Here is a 21,501-nt window from a genome sequence, read left to right as displayed (position 1 = left end):
GACACCGACATGACAGACGCTCCCAGTCTTTCGGGAAAGAAGTGATCAATCAGATCTACATGATCTGGTCACGAGAAACAACCATCCATTCCCAACGGTCAATACCTACCCGTTTTCGCGACCTCCTTCATAAGGAGCTTCTCGGTTATAAAATTCATTATGTGCAGCTTGTTTATAATGTTGGAATTCACGAGAGCTTTACCATCGCAGGCTTGTATATAGGAGAGAACGATAGAACCTTATCATCACTGCTATCTACTAATTGACAGATCAACCATCGGGTACCTGGCGTTGATGAAGAAATATATCATTGCCAATAATATCGCTGTAAGGCAGTATTGCATGCATGAAGGGGTTGTTGTTTATGCTGCATCGATTAATTGTTGGCTGGCACCCAGCCAGACGGTTCTATTAATAGGTTAATTAAGGGTTAGTTAAGTACTGACGGATGTATCTACATTAAACGAGGACCCATCCACGACACTCCTTGACGATTCTATACTTAGCTACTCAACAAATAATACTACGAAAGGGATCATACATTGGAAAGCACAACCTCGCATCTAGTATTCACCAAGTATCTTTCGTCAAACTCAAACCACCAAGCAACAGCACTCCCGATAGAAATACCATCACCCCCGATAAACTTCACCACATATCACAAACCCGCATTGACAACCAGGAATGTGGATCTAGCCCCCTCCCTCTCCTCTTATTCAAGATCAACGTGGCAGACGGCCCCTTGCATCCCCGAATAGTTGTTTGTCACACATCACGTGGTCAACAGCAGCTCCCCATGGAGACGAATGTTTTGATCGACGAGATCTGAACCGATAAGGCTTGCAGGGAATGAATCAATCAAATCACATCTGTCATGTGGGAAAGGGCAGATGATCAGAAAGATATACTCCGGTTCCGTGGATTACAATAGTGTAGGGTCGTGTAGTGTAGGGGGAAAAGGGAAGCGATGGGGTGATCGGCGTGGTGGTTGTCCGGTTACTCCTCCGGAGGGAGCCGCAGCTCCGACTTCACCCATGGTCGGGGGGATGCATCAGCCCATGTGAAGGGGACTGCAATGCGCAAGGGTGGGTGCAATTGTAGTTACTCTTACTACTATTTTTGAAGATATGAATGGTTTCAAGTGTTGATAATTAGAAGATGAAAGTGAGAACGTGTATAGACCGAGGATAGGAAATAGTTATTGGGATAGAAACCCATCAAGGGATCAAGTGAGTTGCGGTGAAAGGGGCCACTGGAGACTAGCCGGATTAGGCGGGGGGATGTTTTGCACCCAAACATTAATTATCCTTCTTTCTTCTCAGGTGTTGTTGACAACAAATTCAACGCACCGCATCGTCATCCCACCCGGTTTTCTTCTCGCCTCATTTTTTCCCTCCCTTCCAGCCTCGGCCGTTTCCTCTCCTCATCTGGACGGTCAAGAACCCGCTGTCGACTGGCTGGTGCCATCATCATGCTTGCAGATTCTCGAGCACTGTCGCAATGCCATGAGCCGCTCTCCTTTCCGCCCCTCGACTCCCGCAACTATGAACGCCGCCGATAAACAAAACAATGGCCATCTCGCCAAACCACTCACCCCCGCCCTCAGCGCCGCCTTTCATCGCTCCCAGAAATCCCCTCTGACTCCTCGACTCGCTACTCCCGGGGGTTATCGAACTCCCAAGCGACTGGCCGCCTCCGAACATCCCTCGTCCGCCCCCTCCAAGCGGGATCCCGAGCCATCATCATCATCCCTGCTCAGTGCCAACGTTACCCCTCGATCCGGCTCCCGCAACAGCAGACGCGATGGTGCTGTTTCCTCCCCCAACAACAACAACACCCCGACCAACGGGCAACAGTCGCCCCAGGTGACCTGGACACAACCGCATGTGGGCCAGCTGTCAAATACGGGGCGACTCCGGACGGAGCGGAGTCCCGTTCGGGGGGCAATGCTGGAACCATCGCGGACAACCCGGGCCAGGACCGTGACGATGGAGTCCAACCATCTTTCCCGGCCTAATTCTGCGTCGGATAATTCAGCCGGGGCCCCCATGTTTTTTCACGCCTCCGATGCACGATCGACCATTTCCGAGCAGGAGCCCCGCCCGAAGCTGCAGACAAAAACGTCCGGTACCACTTTTATCTACGCAAACGGGGCGCAAGAGAGGCAGTCCCCGGTAAGTGAGGTGGGGGGTACGTATAAACGCCGGTCGATTGGCTTGACGCGATCGGTGGTGTCCGCGAAACCGTCTGCCTCGCCACGGCTGCGACCAGCCCGGGTGGACTCGAATCCGCGGCTGTCTGATGGGCCGTCTGTAGTCGGGTCGCAGGATGACTCGTTTGAAGCAGGGTCACAGGCTCATAGTCCACCCATGAGCAGCGTATCAGCGCGACCGATTCCAGCCGTGCGACACGTTAAATCGTCGAGTCTCGACTCTGGCCACAGTGGACTCTCGCCTCCTCAGAAGGAAGGTCTGCGGCCAAGTCCGCTGATCATATCGCCATCAGAACCAAAGATCGATGCTAGCACGATTGCATCCGAACCGCTGCCAGGTCTCCGGCCGCGAGTGTTCAGCAATGGGTCCATCGCTTCAGTGGATACGCATAACTCGGGGATGCAGAGCCCGTCCAAGTCAGAAAGCGGACAGGCTAACGGCGCCCTTAATGCGCGTACGGAGCGGAAGATCATGGATCTTGAAATCAGCAACTCATCGCTTCTCGCCATCAACCGCACGCTAGAACGGGAGATGCGGAAGCAGAACGCCGAGCTGCGGAGATACCGACGCCTCAGTCGCTCAGGGCGTCTATCCATGGCGACGTCCAGCCGGTCCGTGTCCGGCGCTCTCTCGATTCCTCCGGAAGTTGAGGAAGCAAGCGAGCACTCATCGGTGCGGTCGCCAGAAGAACTTTCCGACTTTAGCGACGAAGACTCCTTGGAAGACGGGGTGCTGAGCCCGGACTCGCAGGCAGATCAGGACTCCCAGCATCGTGCGCGGGATGAGAAACGGTTCCTCATCGACCTGGCGAAGCATCAGGAGCTTCTTGCCGACAGCCAGCGGCTGAACCAGAGCCTCAAGCGGTGTCTAGGATGGACTGAGGAATTGATTAGGGAGGGACAGCGCGCACTCGAATACAATGTCCATGTAAACGACGTGCAACTGGGTGGACGCGTGCTCACCCCGGAGGAGCTGAATGAGCTGAACGAGCTCAACGAGCTGCACGAGCAGCAAGAACTCGAGGATATTTCTCGTCCATCAAGTCGGAGCGACTCCGAACCGCCTTCCGAGGACGGCAGCTAGCTGCATTGCATACTACTATCTCATCTAGACTAATACGGCGTCGCTGGTGTACTGTGCTATTTGTTCTGACCGACTAAAGCTGGCATTTAGTCTTAGCTTTTCCTTATGCGTTTTGAATTGTTTGATTGTTTGATCGTGTTGATGGCGATAGATGGCCGGCCGGCAGCTGTTCTGAGCTAGATACCCATACGCGTGAATTTTTTCTAGCATATACCATACTATATACCATATACCACTTTTGCATGCATCCACACCCTCACTTCTCTCCAGACAACATAAAAACCACGAAAGTAGTAATCCTAAGGCCTTCCATCCCCAACCTGGCCCCCACCACTGCCCGCCCCCTCAATACACGCCTCCTCGAATCCCGCCAACTCCTGCATCTCCTTCACACCCCCCAGGAACCCCTCCAAAGAGCAAAACCCATTCCCTCCATCCGACTCACACCCAGACACCCCATCCACCGGCACGGGCATCTCATTCAACACCCACCGCACATACTCCTTCCCGACCCCCTCACTAACCGTCGGATTCTCATAAACCACCTCCCCACCCGCATCCACCTCAATATCCGCAGCAGAGGAAGAATCACACCTCCAAATCTCCGTCACAAACCGCGCCCCGAACGGCGCAATCCTATTCAACCGGAACGTGCGATTCAGAGGGACCTCGTTCGCACTGATATTCCCTTTCATTCCATCCTTCCCGATATTGAAGTACTCCACACCCAGCGCAGCCAACACAGACACGATCACGTCGTCGTGAGACATATCCAGGTAGAGTGGTTGATGCAGCGGGAATGTGCTCGGGTTCGAGTCGTACGTAATGTTGACGTTCGCAACCTGCTTCTCGATCACCTTGCCCTGAAGACGAGATGCTAGTTCGAGGACGTAGCCGATCCCCTGGGCCCTTCCGGAGGGAGAGCCGAAGCCGTAGTCCCCGTAGAACTGCAGATCGAGGATATAAGCGTAGGATTCCCATTCGGAGGGGGTGAAGAGCGCGCAGAAGGAGGAGGTGCCGAGCACGGCGGTCTCGTATGCGCAGAGGTTTTGCATGGAGAGGATGTCCAGATAGGTTAGGTTTAGGGTTGAGGGGAGGTACTGGGAGAAGCGGGTGATGATGGGGGGTGTGTAGATCTTGAGGAATTGCTCGGCGGAGTCGTCTCTATTTTTATCATTAGTAGGTGGGCAATTTGGGTATAAGAGGGATGGGGGATATGCGTTACCCCTCTGAAGTATCCCCGTTAGGACAGCTTCCTGACAAGGTATTGTTGTAGCCGTCGCCCTCTGGAATGATCACCAGGTCGTAGTCATCGGAGGAGCTGTTGGCTGCGATGTTGCTGAAGAAGCCGCCTATACGTCTTATTAGCATTCTTCTTTCATCTACTAGGGGAATTGAATTGAATTGAAAGAATTAGAGAAAGAGCCGGGGGGGAGACATACTCAACCACCACCTCGCACTCTCCAAGATCCTCGCCTGCGATGTCGTCCTAAACATGGGCTTGCTCCTCCTCGTTCCATTCGGAAACACATTCAACTCGTTACTCCAGTCGGCCATGCCCGCCGGGGCATCATACAATACACGTCCGTACCGGGACCAGTGGAATGCACCCGAGGTAGCTTCCGTCGCTGCGCCGGTGGGGAGAAGGGCCTCTGTGCCCATGAGGTATCTCCAGTTATTGAGGAAAGAAAGAGGGCCAGTGGCGAGGGTGCTGTTTGGGTGTGCTTGAGTGTAGTTCTTTAGCTTCTGGGCGAAGGATTCCATGCTGTCGGCGTCGAGGAGGTAGGAGGTGGGATAGCGTTGCGCGTGCCGGTGGAGGATGTGCGCTTGGGTTAGTTGGCAGGTCTTGGGCGTGCCCGGGGGGATGCCGAAGCCTGGGCTCGAGGTGTAGGGGGATAGGTTGCCCCATGTTGAGTGGAGGTTGAAGGGGGTGGTGGTGGTGTTTGTTGCGGTGGTGAGGGTTAGGAGGCACAGGAGTGCCGTTGTGAGGGGGGAGAGGAGGATCATGATGGTTACGGTGTGGGGGGTGGCTACATGGGGAGAGGGATGGTAGAAGGGGGGGGGAAGAGGTGAGGTGGTTATATATGGGAGAGTTCAGTGCGGAATAATTATTTGGATTGTATCTATGCTAGAACTGAGTGGGAATTGAGCGGAGTCCGTCGTATCAATGCTGGCCAGCCTGCTATGTGTGGTGCGGGGGGGCTGGTTTGCTAAATTGTTAGGTTGGTAGGAAAGAAGTAGTAGATAGGCAAGTATTGCGGAGTCGAAGCTTTAGACCGGCTCAAGTCTAGGAGAAATCTGCTAACGGATCCAGGTTACGCAGTGGTGCTACTGACCAGATAGTGATAGTGTGGTGGTGAAGTCCATGGAGCGGGAAAGCCTTCCGTTGCTGATTGTGGTAATTGGTCGCGTGAGGTTGGAGAGAGAGACGGAGAGAGACCGCCAATCCTGCCAAAGCGGGGTTGGAGAGCAGCAGAGAGCCGGTAAGATGGAATCCCTCCTGGCAGTAGGAAAGCTTATCAGAAGGTGAGACACGGCGGGACGGGTTCGGTAGTTTCTATCTCCAGTTTTTTTGAGAGGGGCGCCGGTGAATGTTAGGGGTAGGACCTGCTTCCCAGGTTATATACTGATTACTAGTACAACAATGTAGGTAGGCAATCATTGTTGTGAGTTGAGATAAGGAACAGTAGAGCTGCTTATGAGTGGCACGTAAGATATCCCATTGACTGATGAAATAGTACTACTTTTCTTCCTGCATGCAGTTTTCTGTCTGTCTCACCCCGCAGCCACTACCGCTACACCTGCAGGGTTAGTTGGCGGTTGTACCTTCTATCGTACGACGTCACTTACTCCGCATGTAACCAAAATTCCTTGGAAGTCGGCGATATCCGGTTCAGTAACGGATCATGAGTTGGTATTAGTCGCAGTAGTAGTTAGTGGTTGGTGCTGATTAACCGGAGCACAGGAGACCGTTACGGCCGAGATATATTCTGTCGGAAGGTGAACTTAGTACCACCACTAATAGTAGTAATCGTCTCAGCCCTACGGGGCACCACCGCCAGCAGCAGCAGCAGTAGTGAGTGGTAAATGCTGCGACAGTAATCACTATAATGACCTACCAGTAGTAACATGAATCTAATTGATATTCATTCTGCTTACATCTATTACGCATCTGGCAGGGTATGCCGGGTCGCTACTCAACATATATCCAATGTCCAGTCTGAACCACAAAAACAAAAATAGACTATGCAAGGTATCTAGGCAGTGGCTGTGGGCTCTTCGTGGTGGTGCTCGTGCTTCTTCTTCTTCTTCTTGTCCTCCTTACCCTTCTTCGTCATCGACTCCGCCATCAGCTGCTCGAACGCCATGAAGTCACCCTCCTCATCAGGATCGCGCTCAGCCTGACACAGTTAGCATACATCCAGACCCCTGTAGTGAATCCCATTGTAGTGAACGGTGAACATACCTTGGAGTAAATGTTACCCGCAATCACCAGAGCATGAGCACGCTCAACGCGCTTGTCCAGCTTGATGCGCTTGTCTCCGAGCACCTGGTCGCACACATCACGCAGCACGCTCTGGATCTCAAACTTGCTGCCCCGCCATGCTGCCGCCAAGATCTTGCCCGTCACCTTCTTCTCGTACTCGGCCTTCTTCTCATCCGTCCAGTCCTCGCCACCGCGCTCCTCCAGCTTAGCCATCTCCTCCATGGTCATCTGCGCATCAATGGCAGTGGAAATGGTGGTCCAGGTCTCCTTGGCCAGCGTGCCCTTGTCCTTCAGCCGCGAGAAGAATCCGGAAATACCCAGGAACTTCTGCGACTTCAGGAAAGAGGTGGCCTTCTGCACATAGGTGGCGCCGATGGCGTGCAAGATCTCCAAACCGAACGACTCCATCTTCAGGTTCTCCACCTCCAGCCGGATCTTCTCCTCGAACGCGCGGGTCATATCAGGGCTCTTGTCGGTTTCCGTCCACACGCTGATCTTGTCCACCAACTTCGTGGCCAGAGTGTTGACCCGCTCCTCGCGCGCCTTCTTGCGCTCCAACTCGTACGCCGCCAGACGCTCCTGTTGCTCTCGGGACAAACCACCCTTCTTCTTCTCCTTCTTGCGCAGCTCCTTCTCCTCCTGGGACAGACCAGCTGCCTCCATGCGCGCCTCTTCCTCCGACTTGTCCATGATGGCCTGTTGGCCCATGTAGCGGCGGGGGGTGCTCGTGCCGGAGCTCGGGGATGCGGCGGCAGCGGGCTTCTCGGAAGCGGCGGTCGTCGACTCGGCGGGGGTAGCTTGGGCAGCACCTTCGGTAGTGCCTTCAGCAGCGTGCGCCTGGGTCTCGTCGTGGATGTTGAGCTTCTCCTCAGCGGATGCGGCCAGTTCTTCCTCCTCCATCTGCTGCATGGTGATGTCCATCGTAGTGGTGAGGTCCTTCATGAGCGAGATTTCACCGATGAGGTCGACAAAGGCGTTGCCACCGAAGATCATGCCAAAGAACTCCGAGGGGTCCTCTGTAGGGCATTAGTATCCGACTGATTGCCTGCGAGATGCAATGTCTTACCAAAACCTCCACCGGGAACAGCATCCTCCTTTCCAAACTTATCGTAGCGCTTGCGAAGTTCTTCATCGCTCAGAACCTGATAGGCTTCACCGATCTGTCATAGTAGAGAGTGTGTGTGAGCGCATGATTTTGAGAGCAGACAAACAAACAGTATCTACCCACCTCCTGGAATCGCGCATGCGCAGTCTCATCACCGGGGTTCTTATCTACGACGATCAGTAGTGGTCAACCAGAGGACAGCGTGCCACGCACCCGGATGGTGGATAATGGCCAGTTTGCGGTAAGCCTTCTTGATCTCGAGTTCGGTCGCGGTGGGCGGCACCCCGAGGGCGTCGTAGTAGGAAGTGTCGGCAACCATGGCGGGCGATGTGAGCAGGACCCAACCACGCAATCAATCTAGCGGTCACCGATGCAGAAAAATCAAGGCCAGCCGGCAGGCGTGTGACAGAAATAGAAGGTGATCGGGAATAGGATGTGCTGGTAGCGACAACAGGATCAGATGTGTCTCCTGTGATTTTTTCTGCCTAAACGATGTTATTTTGGCTTTTAGTTTTCCGCTGGATTTCTTCCGTCATGGCGGGGAGAGAGACAGACAGTCACTTGCAATGGGGGAATGGCCTGAGGCGGGCAGGCAGCCAGTGCGGTTGTCACGTATGGTTAGCAAGTGGTCACATTCCACACAGATAGCACGGAATACATGCATCGATCCATGTAATCTGCCGTAATACCGAGTTATGCGCCCGCACGCGCTCAGCCGCCAGCCCAGAGCCGCTAGCCGCGCCGCCTTCCAAGCGGGCCTTTAAAATTTTCCTTCTTTCGCTTTCTTTTCTTCTTTTTCTTCCTTTTCCTCTTCGTCTTCTGTTTATTCCTCTTCTCCCTCCTCTTCTCCTCTCTCCCCCCCTGATTTTCCCTCTCCTCCCAATTGTTTACTTATTTCCTCTTCCTCTACATCTCTCTCTAACCCCCTCTCCCTCCTCTACCTCCTCCTCCGCCTCCCTCCTACTCCTACATTCCTCTGTCTGCTTGACTGGATTCCCCGTCTCCTCCCCGCTCATCCTCCCCAGCCAGTGAGGCATTCGCTCGCTGTGCTTGTACATTATTGTACCATCCCATCCCTTTCTTTTCCTCTCGAATTCCGTTGATTCGGTCATTCTCCCGCATTGCTTCCCTCTGCTTTCCATTCCCTTTCTTATTACGTGTAATAATTCCCCATTTTACCCTAATTCTTCTATTTCGTCATTTTTGACCGTTCGATCGTAATCTACCCTCCACCATGGGTCTCGCATCGAATGCCATCTACTACACCTTTCATCCCTCGGAACTGAGGTCGATTTTGCAATGGTTGGTTCCGGCCCTTGTCCTCGACCGGCTATGATGGGCTTTAGTGTGTTGTGCCAACGCTTACGAAGGCTTTGCCCGTGGTCATAGGAAGATCTGGCACTCCCCGGTTCATGAGCGCAATGAGAAGAACGAAACCGAGACTGAGAAGGCCTGCTTCAAATTCCTCGACCTGACCAGTCGGAGCTTCAGCGCCGTCATCAAGGAGCTCCACCCGGAGCTGTTGATGCCCGTCTGCGTCTTCTACCTCACACTTCGCGGGCTGGACACCATCGAAGATGACACGTCGATTCCTTTGGAAACAAAGGAACCCCTGCTGCGTGGCTTCAAGGACTTCCTGGAACAGGATGGCTGGACGTTTAATGGCAACCGCCCCGAAGAGAAGGACCGTGAGCTGCTGGTTCAGTTTCACAATGTCATCACCGAGTTCAAGAAGATGAAGCCCGCCTACCAGGCCATCATCAAGGACATCACTGACAAGATGGGCAACGGTATGGCCGATTACTGTCGCAAGGCGGCCTTCGATGACGCCAGCGTGATCACCGTCGAGGAATACGACCTGTACTGCTACTACGTCGCCGGCTTGGTTGGTGAAGGACTGACGCGCCTCTTCGTCGAGGCCGAGTTTGGTAACCCTGCCCTGCTGGAACGCGCGCGTCTGCACAAGTCCATGGGACTCTTCCTCCAAAAGACAAACATCATCCGAGACATCCGAGAGGACGACGATGATGGACGTCGCTTCTGGCCCAAAGAGATTTGGTCCAAGCACGTCAAGCAGTTCGATGATCTGTTCAAGCCCGAGCACCGCGAAGCTGCACTGAACTGCAGCTCCGAGATGGTGTTGAACGCTTTGGAACATGTTGAAGACTGCCTGTTTTACCTGGCTGGCCTGCGTGAGCAGAGTGTGTTTAACTTCTGCGCGATCCCGCAATCGATGGCCATTGCCACGCTGGAGCTCTGCTTCCGCAACCCCGCGATCTTCGAGCGTAACATCAAGATCACCAAGGGTGAGGCGTGCCAGCTGATGTTCGAGTCGACGCAGAACCTGCGTATCCTCTGTGCTGCCTTCCGCAAGTACGCGCGCAAGATTCACAAGAAGAACACACCCAAGGACCCTAACTTCCTCAAGGTCAGCCTTGTTTGTGGACGGGTATGTTTTTTTATTCCCCTCTGCTCTGGTTGGGCTGCGCTAATGATTATAGATTGAAAAATGGATCGAGACCATCTTCCCATCTCAGAATGCCGAGGCCGCCAAGCGTCGTGTCACTGGCGAGCTGACGGAACAGGAGAAGAAGCAGGCCGAGGAGCACGCCGAGACTCGGAAGGACATGTACTTTATGATGGGTCTCATGGTGGTGATTGTGTTCATCACCTCGGTCGTTATGGTATGTGCCTTCACCTGACATCTAATTGAATTTGGCTAACCCGAATAGATCTTCACTGCCTGGCTACTGGGTGCGCGATTCGACTTGGCGTGGCAGGAGCTGCGGTCCGGTAACTTCCGGCCACCAAGAGAAATCCGCCAAAAGCAAGAGCTGTAATGCATTCTACGGAGTTATGACTGATTGATCTACTAGCTGCGGAGGCTTATGTCTTATACCTTTCTGCCCACCGCTTATCTACTAATACATTACCCTTCTTTCTTCTTCCTTTCTTAGGTCTATATTTCTGGACGATGAACTAGCACGGATGTCAAATTGCGATCCAGTCTTTCCATGACTGTGGTTGTGCCGAAGAAGTGCTGATATTGAGCTGAATATTCTGACCAGCGACGTACTAGATGTGTGTCTTACAACTTAAGTGTTGAGGTGGCAAACATCCATTGAGGACCTGGAACAAATGTAGTCATGTAAACACGAATTTATATATTACCACTTGAACAATATGACTTCTGCTTGATAAACATATTTTTCTCTAAAACCCATCTTGTAACCTTGACATAGTCTTAAGGAGTATTCCACTGTACTCAACCCCAATCCCATACTTGAACATATCTACCTATTACCGCACACAATAATCCCTAAATAATTACACCATATCTCCCCTCCAACACAACACAACCCTCAATACTTAATACAGAACATAAAGAAAAAAAAATCTCAACTAACAAGCCCCAACATCTCCCACAATAATCCCCAAAATCCAAACATTCACCGCAAAGAACCCCAGCGAAGCCAAAAACAACCCAGGCACAAAGCTACTCAGCCCCAAAAACTCAAGATTATACCCTTGTTGCAACCACAGCGCCTGCCACCAACCAATCAGTACACAACCTACATGGAACATACAAAAGTTAAGCCAAAAGGAGAGAGAGAAACACATACCTGCCCAACAACCCACGCCGCCGCAACTGCTCCCCCAAACCGCGGAGCTTTTAGCATCGAAGAACGGGGTAGATAGAATGGTAGGAAGATAAGGTACCACAGAAAATACTACCATCCCTATCAGCCCATCCCATTCCAAATAGCTTATGGGCAAGGGGATAAAGATAGGGGTAACTAACCTGACTCGTACAAACCTTATTAAACGTCACAAACGCAAACGTCTGCGCAAGCATCGCCCCGGGCAAACTCTTCTTCGCCAGCACAAGCGGAATGACCACAACAGAGAGGAGTAACTGCGGGATGAACGCCAACGACTCAAAATTCCCTTGCACCTCGCCCGCAGCAGAGAGATAGAGGAGGGTACTGTAAGGCGAGAAGTTATGGCGGTGGTCGATGCGAGTAAGATGATGGAGGAAGGTGTGTTGCAGGAAGGGGGTATCGTAGAGGTGATACATGAGGAGGTTCAGGAGGGAGAAGGTAATGAGGGAGGAGAGGGTGAGGATGATGCGGGAGGGAGTGATGAAGTTGATCATCTTGGTGATGATACTGGCATCGCCAGCATTGTTCTTAGATGTGCTGCTGCTGCTGCCATCACGTTCCCGATCCAGCCACCAAAGAATCGACACCCCGTAGATAAACGGATAAATCTTGAAATGCACACTCAAACCCAGCAGCACACCTGCAAGAACGACCCTCCTGCGGAGAACAGCCCACAGCAGGGCGATCACCAGCACGCCGAGCAGTCCTTCCGAGGACCCTCGAGTGCTAATGTTCGCGACCATGGGGTTGAGTAGCCAGAAGCTAGCGTACTTCAGGGCGCGGGGGGCATCCATTCCGTACGCGGAAACGAGGGATCTGGCGATGAGCCATCCGGCGAGGACGTCGGAGAGGGCGAAGAGGGCTTTTCCAAAGGAGAAGAGGAAAGATGGGCCCGACCAGGAGGTCGGGAGGAGCAGCCATGCTAGGAGAGGCGTGTAGCGGTAAGTGTCTCGTTCGTAGGGCGAGGCGCCGTGCGAGACGTAGCGGGCTGCGTCGGTGAAGACGAGGTAGTCGATGTCGGTGTACTTGACGGCGGAGTTGGCGTCTTGCCAGGCGCCGTAGATGAGGAGGATGGCGCGGAGAGCTATGGCGGACGTGTAGACTAGGGAGGGGGTTTGGAAGAAGGACGCCATTTTGGATGGCATTTTGATGTAGAGAGAGGTCGTGTTGTGGTTACTTCATCGGTGATAGCTTACTCCTGATAGTAGATCCACAATGAAGCCTTCGACGACCGGATGGATCGTCTTAGGATGCCAGGGCAATTTAGTAGTGGCTAGTATGTACAGATCCGGCTGATCTCACCATCCTATGTCTATTTGGTGGGCATCGTGGGTTCTGGTTGGTTAGATGAAGCTATCCCGGCCGCGAGGAAACGTGACCGGATCGATGGCTGAGTCAGCAGCGAGATGATCTTGCCCGATTAGGATGAAACTGTGTACTCGAAGATGAGAGAAGAAATTCGGAATATTTTCTTTCTTTCTGTTATGCCTTAGCTTTCTTGTCTAAGATATTGAACTAGGTGGTTTTATCGGAGACGTAAGTATCTTTTATATTCTCAATCCATAGTGAGGAGGCGCCCACCCATATCATAACCTACTATGTAACCATAGCTAGTTTGAATACACTTTGTAGATCAAAAATATATTGCTGAAGCAGTTCTTTTTGCTATCGTGATACCGTGTTCTCGACATAAATCCTCCGAATCCTCCGAATCGCCCGTAAATGCATCAATCATAAATAATTCTGTAATGTGGAGATCGCTAACATATGGCGGGGAACAACAAAACAAACATAGAGCGAGTGAATAATAGAACACCATGTGACAAAAGTGAACACCGGCAGCGATAAGGCTGCACCCTGTAAGTACAGCCTAGTAGAAGGACGGCCCTGAATTGATAAAAAATGTTGAATCTCCCAATTGGCCTCCAAAAAACGCAGTGTCGCTGGATCCATACTTTGCATTTCTCTCCTCCTGGGGAAACAGTGGTCCATTGTTGACATTGTCAATATCAGCCAAACCCTGCAACAAGTTGCTATCGCTCCAACTAAGAAAGTCCCATAGATACTGTCCAGCAGAATCATTGATAAACTGGGGTTCAAATGGGTCGACAAATCCACTGTCGTGTGGAATAGCGCGACCAAAGTCGACTTGCATCGGAGATACCCCAGGAACTGCGCCAAGAGTCTCTTCAGTAGACGTTACACAGCTACCGCTGTTAATGCTGTGGGCTTCCCCGATGACGCTGGGGCCACGTTTACCAGCCTCAAATATTCGGGAAACAGCCTCGAGCGTTGATTTGGCGGCTGGACTCCAAGGTTCCAAGCGCTCCAGGACAAGCATTGTTGTTTCCACTTGAGCCTGGCACGCTTCAGCTGTCGCTCTTGGATCATCAACCGTACCATCATTGAGAAACAAGCCTAGAAGAGGGACCATAGCAGCCTGGAAGATAAGCCATACTGCGTTCCAGCCTGACATCTGATGGAATTGTGCCTTGGCGGCTACATCTTGTATGGTAGCCTCGGCAATCTCCCTACATCTTTCAATTGCCGTCCTTTCTTCAGACCTGAGCACAATGTATGGTACGCGGCGCATGGCATAGCTGAGCAGGGTGGGGCGATACAAGAGCATGCGTTGGTTGTAATAGCGCCACTTCATGACGGTTCTCGTGATCGCAATCGACTCAGAGCATGGCTCATGGTCTTTAAGAATATAAGGAAGGTTATCATACCATTCCAAAAGCTGGCTATCAAGATGTGCCATTTCGTGAGGTTTTGTCAGCGGTGCCACGGCCAGGACCTCCTGTATCTGTGTCGCGATCTTGCAAAAGCGAACATTTTCCAAAAGTGGTAGAAGGTCGAGCACATTGCCCTAAGTATGTCAGTTAGACCCATTACAACACACAACGTATCACATACTGTTTCTCTGTAATGTGGTAGCTTAACGGTGATTGCTGGACCCAGCCGACCCATGCTTGGCCGTCCCAAGGTCATGCCACCCCACGTGTCCAGACAGAAAAGAGACCACCATACCCGACGTTTATGGTCAACTGAAGATAGCCTATTCCTGCCATTGCCATACTGGCCATCTGACACTTCCTTATGTAGCCCCAGAGCAGCCGCCATGCGCAACGCGGCTCCCATCATGGAGTACGCGAGGTTGGGTTGGCTGCTATAGTGAAGGTAATAGCCACCCATGAGGCCCAGAGCTTGGATAGTCTCCACGTGTGGTGATCCAAGGCTTTCCAAATTCAAATGGCTCATAGACCGCATATAATATGCTTGATGGGACATGTCGTCGGCCGGGGTGGCTGCTATGCTGCCCAAAGCAAAGACAATGTTAAGTAACGCGAGCCATTGCTTGTCTTTCCTGCGCGCAGAAAGATACGTTTGGCGAAAATATTGTTCGTCCAGCATTGGAACAAAAGGTTGGAAGTAGGTGAAGTAAGCATCGAGCAGTTGAGTCTCGGGAACCTGGAGTGGGCTATGGGTGGACGTGCCATGATGGGGCTGTGACCCAAAAACCTGCCAGGCCTGGGCCTCTGGAGATGCAATGTCCATGACAGATTCTCGACGGACTCCTGTGGCGGGTGCGCGAGACAAATGAGAGAGAGAGCTCGGCTCCAGCCATACTATTACCTTTAGCACAGCATGGATGGAAGAGACACCCAAATAGGAAGATGGCTGTTTGGCCGAGAGAGATAAAGCGTTAACGTCGTCGGATACGGTACTCGTTAGCTCAGAACCTTTCAATTCACGATCATCAGTTGTGTGATCAGGTATTGTCTGTAGAGACTCGAGATTGCCGTCTTCGCTGGATGCTGGCGATGCGTGAGCCTCTACCGATGCCGAGGTTGCTGGGGATGCCGGGTGTGGCGCTTGCGTCTGCATCTGGGAAGGCCCCTTGCCTGTCAGCTCCAGAAGCTTGTCCCGAGGCAAGTTGACCAGGGTCTCCGCTGGAATGCCAGGGAAGAGCTTGTCAAGCACTCCCCTGAATTCATCGAGTGTGGTCGACAGTTTCTCCACATGCCTGCTTGATCGATACATTTGTCAGTTTTGGGTCGTCCCTCAATGCCGGCTGCTATGGAAGAAGGGGACAGTCACACCTGCGAGATGGCCGAGGATCAGAGTACTGACACAAGTCTGCTTTTTTATACCATCTGCATGCTTCACATGGCTTTTCACCATCACACTTTATTTTTCGGTGCCGACAAGATGTGCAGGCGCGGAGCGTCGTGACTCGGCGACCGACAGATTGTTGACGTTGATTGCGTCCGCGCACAGCAGCCGGAAGAGTTGGGTTCTCGAACCCTTCAAACGTGTGAAACATTGCGTTGCGATCGGGGGATAGTTTGCTGGAGTTTTTGTTTGACGGATAGTCGGGAAGTGTACCCGTTGAGACACTTTAGGGGTGGCGAGATTAACTCGAAGGGGCCATTGACACCGAGTCGCAGGGAAACCAGTAGGTTAGATGCACCAGAGAGCAGGGATCTTTGTTTGTCAGGAGGGGGAAAATAGCAAGTGGATCGAATAGACCGGGCAAAGTAGTCCAAGTCAGTTAGTTATGCAGGTAATCAGTTAGTCGCTGCAGTGGTCATTGTCCGGGGAAACAATGAGGTATGAAGTAGACGAAAAGCAAAGAAAGGCCCATCAAACGAAGATTGTAAAGAGGAAGAAAAACACAATATATCCACGCGGGAACTCAGCTCCTGTTTTGGGGAAGTGAGCAGGCAAGCCTCGGGGTTTGATGATCATCGGCAGCGTTGACGCTGGGAATATCACGGTTTGCACCGAGAGAAAGTAGGCGGTGCCCAACAGCGGAAGTTCCTGGACGAGGAACCTCGCAGGCCACCAGTGGTCAGCATGGCCTCCACCCCCGCATTTCGTCCTTTTAATTTATTTTATGCAGGTTGCGACCGTTTCTGTCTGGTTTCTGCATGCTGGCAGACGAACCGACCTGCAGACCCTGTTGGCTGCCTACTATATTCAACCCTGCGCCTAATTATACGCAGGGTACGAGAAGGGTTGTGTGATGCGCTCACAGACTCGGCAAACAGCACGCGGTGGTCTGTTCTCCTGGCGCCTGAATTCGTCAGTCCAGTAAACCTCTCCAGCATGGAATTATACACGCTTGGGTGTGAGGGTGGTGCATCCTTCCACCTATCACTGGCACTCATCGAGCCCCGAGTCTCCGAGTGCTCTCTCTATTTCTGGTAAACGCTAGGCCTTGTTCCGGCTTGAGGGTATTGTCCAATATATGGCCGATGCACATAGATCTGAGGCCTTGGCCCACATCAGAAACCTTTGCTCTTACACCCCGTACCGTCTCTATAATACGAATTTACGACAATCCACACCGAGCTTTTGAGATATGGAGCTTGGGAGATGGACCTGTAACTCAGGGGTCCAGAGGAAAGAGTAGTGGAGTGGGCTTCCGCTAGGGCCCGGCTACTCCTGAGTCCAAGAGCTCCAGATGGTAGTGCGGGAGATTGAGTATAGCAACGCCGGCCCACCACGCTCAGACATTGTGGTGCCACCTGATTGCTTTATGGCCAGGAAAAGAAGTAAGAACATCCGAGTGTCTGACAAGGTTCGCCGGATGTAATCGGCGTGCTTCATGGAGAACTATCCTTTCATCCGCGACCTGAAAGCTTACTGTTCCTGGGTCGCCCTACACCAAGTCGTCCAAAGGGGGGAAAGGCTATCAGGGTTTATTCATTATTGTGTCCTTTCCAGGGTCTTCATCCAGTTCGGTTGCTGGGTAGAATTTGCCTCCGCCAATTGAAAGCGCGACCCCGCATGAGGTGGCCAGGTTCTCATTTACAAAATTAATTAAATCCCGTGCAGGTGTCAGATGCCGGAGCAATTTTGTCGGGGGACTTGCTAGGCTTACTTGTGGAAGGCCCGCTGGAGTTCATGGACACTTGCCATTCTGCGATACAACGAGACGTAGTAGTCTTCCAGAATCGCTTGGTGTAGATCGGGGGTGACTGACAGTGCACATCACGTCTGTGAGGCAGTCTTGTCGATTTTTCAGCAGCTGGGACTCGGGGTGAACCGAACCGTCTCAGGGGACAAGGGATCCGGTGCACGACAATCATTTCGACTTGTCGGGAAGATGACAGCCAATCGCCGAGATACTCTCCAATAGCAGTGGCGATGAACAGGCTAATTTCACCAAAAGCCAAGAGTGAGACATTTTATCCTTTTCACATGCACGCCAAGCGAGCGCGGCACCTGATCGGATGGCCAGGGCCATTTTACCCAGAGGTCCTGTATCATGGATAGCAGGCACGAAAATGCCGAGAAAGGAGGGGTGAGTCGGTTACTAGCGTTCAGGATTCAGGCAGTCGACTCGCTCCTGGTGTTTTGCAAGAGGATGAGTAGTGAGGAGTCGTAATTCCAAGCGACGAGGGGTAGGCTAGTGGCAAAGGGCCAAAGGATGGCACCTCGCGACGGCCTTGCCGTTTTACGGGGTCGCTTAGGAACGAGGGCGCCCGGACCGTCTTGGTGGTCGCAACCAAGCCGACAAAAAAAGGTGAAGTGCTCACTGGGAAGTTGGTGACGGGCGATCGTTTTATCTGGAGATCTTGAGAGCTGTCAGGTACTATCGTGGGCGATAAAGGAGGACTCCCACCGGAGGATGATTCCCAGAATAGCGTGCGGAGCGCCAGCCGTGCCATAACCGGTATAGTCGGAGAGGAACCGCTCAGGTGTCTCACAATAGACACCGCGCGGTTTCGAATAGAAAGTGAATTTGTGAGTATAATCGCGCCAGTCTGAGAGGGCCTATCAGTACAGAATCTCTCTGAGAACAGAGACTAACGATAGCAGGCTTTTGTGTGTAGTCTGTACATGGCGATGAGGGAATATAGACTGTGAAAGTGGATGGAGAGGAAGCGAGGCCCAGTTGGGAAAGGCCCCGTGCTCCGTCAGGGGATCGCCCAAAGAGGAAATGCCAGCACGTGGAGGCGGGGACATCTCCGCATAGCTTCCCCAGGCACCCACTTCGCAAAGCCTCACCCTGGGACCCTGAATGCATCTATATCCCTATCTAGGGTTGTATCGGATGTTTCAGAGGGTATGGGGATTCTTATTTATTGAGCTCTGATTGTCCGGCTCAAAAATTGGGGCTTGACGAACTATCAATCGCCAGTTCCTGTATCAATTACCCCTCCAAGAGCGCATCATGGCAGCATTCGCGCAGTACACCCTGTCAACAGGGTGGTACTTTAAAGATAGAGATGAGCTTGCCTCAGAAGCATGGATGCCAGTTCCTGTGGTTCCGTCTGTCGTTCACCAGGACCTACAGGCGAATGGAAAGTGCGTACCGTTACGGAATCTTTCGCGGCACATGTCGCTAACGTGCAGACCGAATGTTGTTCAGGCTGAAAAACCCATACGTGGGATTTAATGAACTAGACGCCCGATGGGTCAACGAAAAGTCATGGACATACCGCAAGATACTGCAAAAGCCAACTGTCCTTGCCGGATCAAGAATCGTTTTGGCGTTCGATGGTCTTGATACATTTGCCAAAGTCAAACTTGACAACAATATCATCCTGGAGAGTAGTAACATGTTCCAGGCCTATCGAGTAGATGTCACCAAGGCCCTGGACTGCGGGGATGAGCACGTTCTGGAGATTGAATTTGATTGTGCGATGTTGCGTGCCCAGGAACTTCGAAAACAGGACCCGAACCACAACTGGGCCTCTTTTAACGGAGATCCTGCGAGGATGAGTGTTAGGAAGGCTCAGTATCATTGGGGCTGGGATTGGGGACCGGTCCTCATGACTGCAGGTATCTGGCGAGCAGTGAGGTTAGAAGTTTACTCCACAAGGTTGGCAGATCTCTGGACGGAGATCAACCTAGACCCCACTCACAAAACTGCCTCCATTTCAGCATTTACAGAGCTTGAATCTGTTGATCTTGACCCCTCATACAAAGTCAAATTCACGATCACTCTACATGGGAAGCAAATTGCTCAAGCAGAGGCCACACCTCAAGAGGGGAGGGCAAAGGTGGAATTCAACATAGATCAGCCTTGCCTTTGGTGGCCCCATGGATATGGTGATTCCACTCTCTACGAAGTCTCGGCATCCTTGAACGCCGATCAACTTGAACTCCATAGAGTTACCAAGAAGATTGGAATCAGGACTGCGGAGGTCGTGCAGCGGCCAGACAAGCACGGGAAATCATTCTTCTTCCGAATCAACGGCGTGGATATATTTTGTGGCGGTTCATGCTGGATTCCTGCAGACAACCTTCTTCCCAACATTTCTCCGCAGCGATACCGAAAATGGATCCAGTTAATGGTTGCGGGCCGCCAAGCTATGATCAGGTTTGTTCACTCGCTCAACTGTAGATTTATTACTAACAACTTGCAGAGTCTGGGGCGGTGGTTGCTACGAAGATGACAGTTTCTACGAAGCTTGTGATGAGCTTGGTGTTTTGGTATGGCAGGACTTCATGTTCGGATGTGGAAATTACCCAACCTGGCCCGAACTGTTGAAATCTATCGAACAAGAGGCGATCTACAACGTCCGCCGCCTGCGCCATCATCCATCTATTGTAGTCTATGTCGGTAACAACGAAGACTACCAAGTCCAGGAACAAGCCGGTCTCGAATATAACTACGAAGATAAAAACCCAGAGAACTGGCTAAAGACCAACTTTCCAGCCCGGTATATCTACGAAGAGCTGCTGCCATCGGTGGTTGAGCGTTGTTCACCAAAGACGTTCTACCATCCAGGTAGTCCTTGGGGTGATGGCAAAATAACTTCTGATCCCACAGTCGGCGATATGCACCAATGGAATGGTAATGCTACTTCCATTTACCCTCAGGAGTATACCTAAAACTGACATTTATAGTCTGGCATGGCACGCAGGAGAAATACCAGATATTCGATACGCTAGGTGGACGATTCAATAGCGAATTCGGCATGGAGGCGTTTCCCCACCTGTCAACAATTGAATACTTCGTTGAGAACGAAAAAGACAAATACCCCCAATCGCATGTTCTGGATTTCCATAATAAGGCCGACGGGCACGAACGTCGCATCGCTACTTACCTTGTGGAGAACCTGCGAACTGCTACCGACCTCGAGGTATGTGACTACGCAACCAAACCAACCATATACGTGCTAATTTTCCAAATAGACCTACATCTACCTCACCCAGGTTGTCCAAGCTGAAACGATGATGTTCGGATACCGTGGATGGCGTCGCCAATGGGGAGACGAAAGACACTGTGGCGGTGCACTACTCTGGCAACTGAATGATTGCTGGCCAACGATCTCATGGGCAATCGTGGACTACTTCCTGAGGCCCAAGCCCGCCTACTATGCTGTAGCCCGTGTGTTAAACCCAGTCGCCGTAGGTGTACGACGGGAACATCACGACTGGAGCATCACACACGCGCAGCCCCCAAAGACAAGCAAGTATGAGCTCTGGGTGGTGAGTTCACTACAGAAGCCCGCATCCGGAAAAGTTGAGCTCAGATTCCTCTCCGTGGACACTGGACGAGAAATCCGGGAGCGGATCGTGCGAGAAAACGTCGACATAGTGCCCAATGGCACTACGAACCTTATCACCGACGGACTCATCGACCACACCGTTGATGCAGAACCACACGTCCTCGCTGCTCGACTGTGGGTGGATGGCGAGATTGTTGCGCGGGACGTGGATTGGCCTCAGCCTTTCAAGTATCTTGATTTTGCGGATCGTGGACTTGAGGTTAAGAGGGTTTCTGAAGCCTCTGATCAGCAGGTATTCCAAATCAGCACCGAGAAGCCGGTCAAATGCTTGGTCTTTGAGGAACGTGACGGCGTCAAATTTAGCGATAGCGCGATGGATATTGTTCCGGGTGATGTTCAGACAGTCAAGGTCACAGGACTACGGGCGGATGAGAAGTTGAAGTACAAATTCCTTGGCCAATGATCTTACAGAGAGGGA

General features: G+C 52.1%; 8 protein-coding genes across 8 annotated transcripts; 3 read left to right on the top strand and 5 right to left on the bottom strand.

Moving 5' to 3' along the window:
• Nucleotides 1-1,075: 1,075 nt before the first annotated feature.
• On the top strand, nt 1,076-3,296 carry An12g01920 (uncharacterized protein; the record flags this gene model as incomplete). The annotated part of the gene is made up of 2 exons (XM_001395241.3): nt 1,076-1,085; nt 1,192-3,296. 2 exons carry the CDS (start codon nt 1,076-1,078, stop codon nt 3,294-3,296), a joined length of 2,115 nt encoding a protein of 704 aa, XP_001395278.3.
• A 299-nt stretch (nt 3,297-3,595) lies between these two features.
• An12g01910 (uncharacterized protein) lies at nt 3,596-5,303 on the bottom strand (the record flags this gene model as incomplete). Its single annotated transcript, XM_059750717.1, has 4 exons — nt 3,596-4,460; nt 4,522-4,648; nt 4,739-4,806; nt 4,873-5,303. 4 exons carry the CDS (start codon nt 5,301-5,303, stop codon nt 3,596-3,598), a joined length of 1,491 nt encoding a protein of 496 aa, XP_059605535.1.
• Nucleotides 5,304-6,553: 1,250 nt separating this feature from the next.
• An12g01900 (uncharacterized protein) lies at nt 6,554-8,207 on the bottom strand (the record flags this gene model as incomplete). Its single annotated transcript, XM_001395239.3, has 5 exons — nt 6,554-6,697; nt 6,763-7,799; nt 7,850-7,943; nt 8,012-8,055; nt 8,102-8,207. 5 exons carry the CDS (start codon nt 8,205-8,207, stop codon nt 6,554-6,556), a joined length of 1,425 nt encoding a protein of 474 aa, XP_001395276.1.
• A 915-nt stretch (nt 8,208-9,122) lies between these two features.
• Nucleotides 9,123-10,728, top strand: An12g01890 (uncharacterized protein; the record flags this gene model as incomplete). The annotated part of the gene is made up of 4 exons (XM_001395238.3): nt 9,123-9,190; nt 9,278-10,337; nt 10,390-10,572; nt 10,621-10,728. The coding sequence occupies 4 exons, from the start codon at nt 9,123-9,125 to the stop codon at nt 10,726-10,728; spliced, it is 1,419 nt and encodes a 472-aa protein (XP_001395275.1).
• Nucleotides 10,729-10,983: 255 nt separating this feature from the next.
• On the bottom strand, nt 10,984-12,683 carry An12g01880 (uncharacterized protein; the record flags this gene model as incomplete). The annotated part of the gene is made up of 4 exons (XM_059750715.1): nt 10,984-11,017; nt 11,060-11,181; nt 11,512-11,619; nt 11,691-12,683. The coding sequence occupies 4 exons, from the start codon at nt 12,681-12,683 to the stop codon at nt 10,984-10,986; spliced, it is 1,257 nt and encodes a 418-aa protein (XP_059605534.1).
• Nucleotides 12,684-13,420: 737 nt separating this feature from the next.
• Nucleotides 13,421-15,594, bottom strand: An12g01870 (uncharacterized protein; the record flags this gene model as incomplete). Its single annotated transcript, XM_001395236.3, has 2 exons — nt 13,421-14,419; nt 14,467-15,594. 2 exons carry the CDS (start codon nt 15,592-15,594, stop codon nt 13,421-13,423), a joined length of 2,127 nt encoding a protein of 708 aa, XP_001395273.3.
• Nucleotides 15,595-17,375: 1,781 nt separating this feature from the next.
• An12g01860 (hypothetical protein) lies at nt 17,376-17,648 on the bottom strand (the record flags this gene model as incomplete). Its single annotated transcript, XM_059750714.1, has 1 exon — nt 17,376-17,648. The coding sequence occupies one exon, from the start codon at nt 17,646-17,648 to the stop codon at nt 17,376-17,378; it is 273 nt and encodes a 90-aa protein (XP_059605533.1).
• Nucleotides 17,649-18,736: 1,088 nt separating this feature from the next.
• An12g01850 (uncharacterized protein) lies at nt 18,737-21,486 on the top strand (the record flags this gene model as incomplete). The annotated part of the gene is made up of 5 exons (XM_001395234.3): nt 18,737-18,870; nt 18,935-19,888; nt 19,935-20,365; nt 20,419-20,654; nt 20,707-21,486. 5 exons carry the CDS (start codon nt 18,737-18,739, stop codon nt 21,484-21,486), a joined length of 2,535 nt encoding a protein of 844 aa, XP_001395271.1.
• Between the last annotated feature and the right edge of the window lie 15 nt (nt 21,487-21,501).

This window comes from Aspergillus niger, assembly GCF_000002855.4.
Source record: "Aspergillus niger supercontig An12".
NCBI lineage: Eukaryota > Fungi > Ascomycota > Eurotiomycetes > Eurotiales > Aspergillaceae > Aspergillus > Aspergillus niger.
The sequence above is the reverse complement of the archived record's forward strand: the minus strand, read 5'-3'. Positions and strand labels throughout refer to the sequence as shown.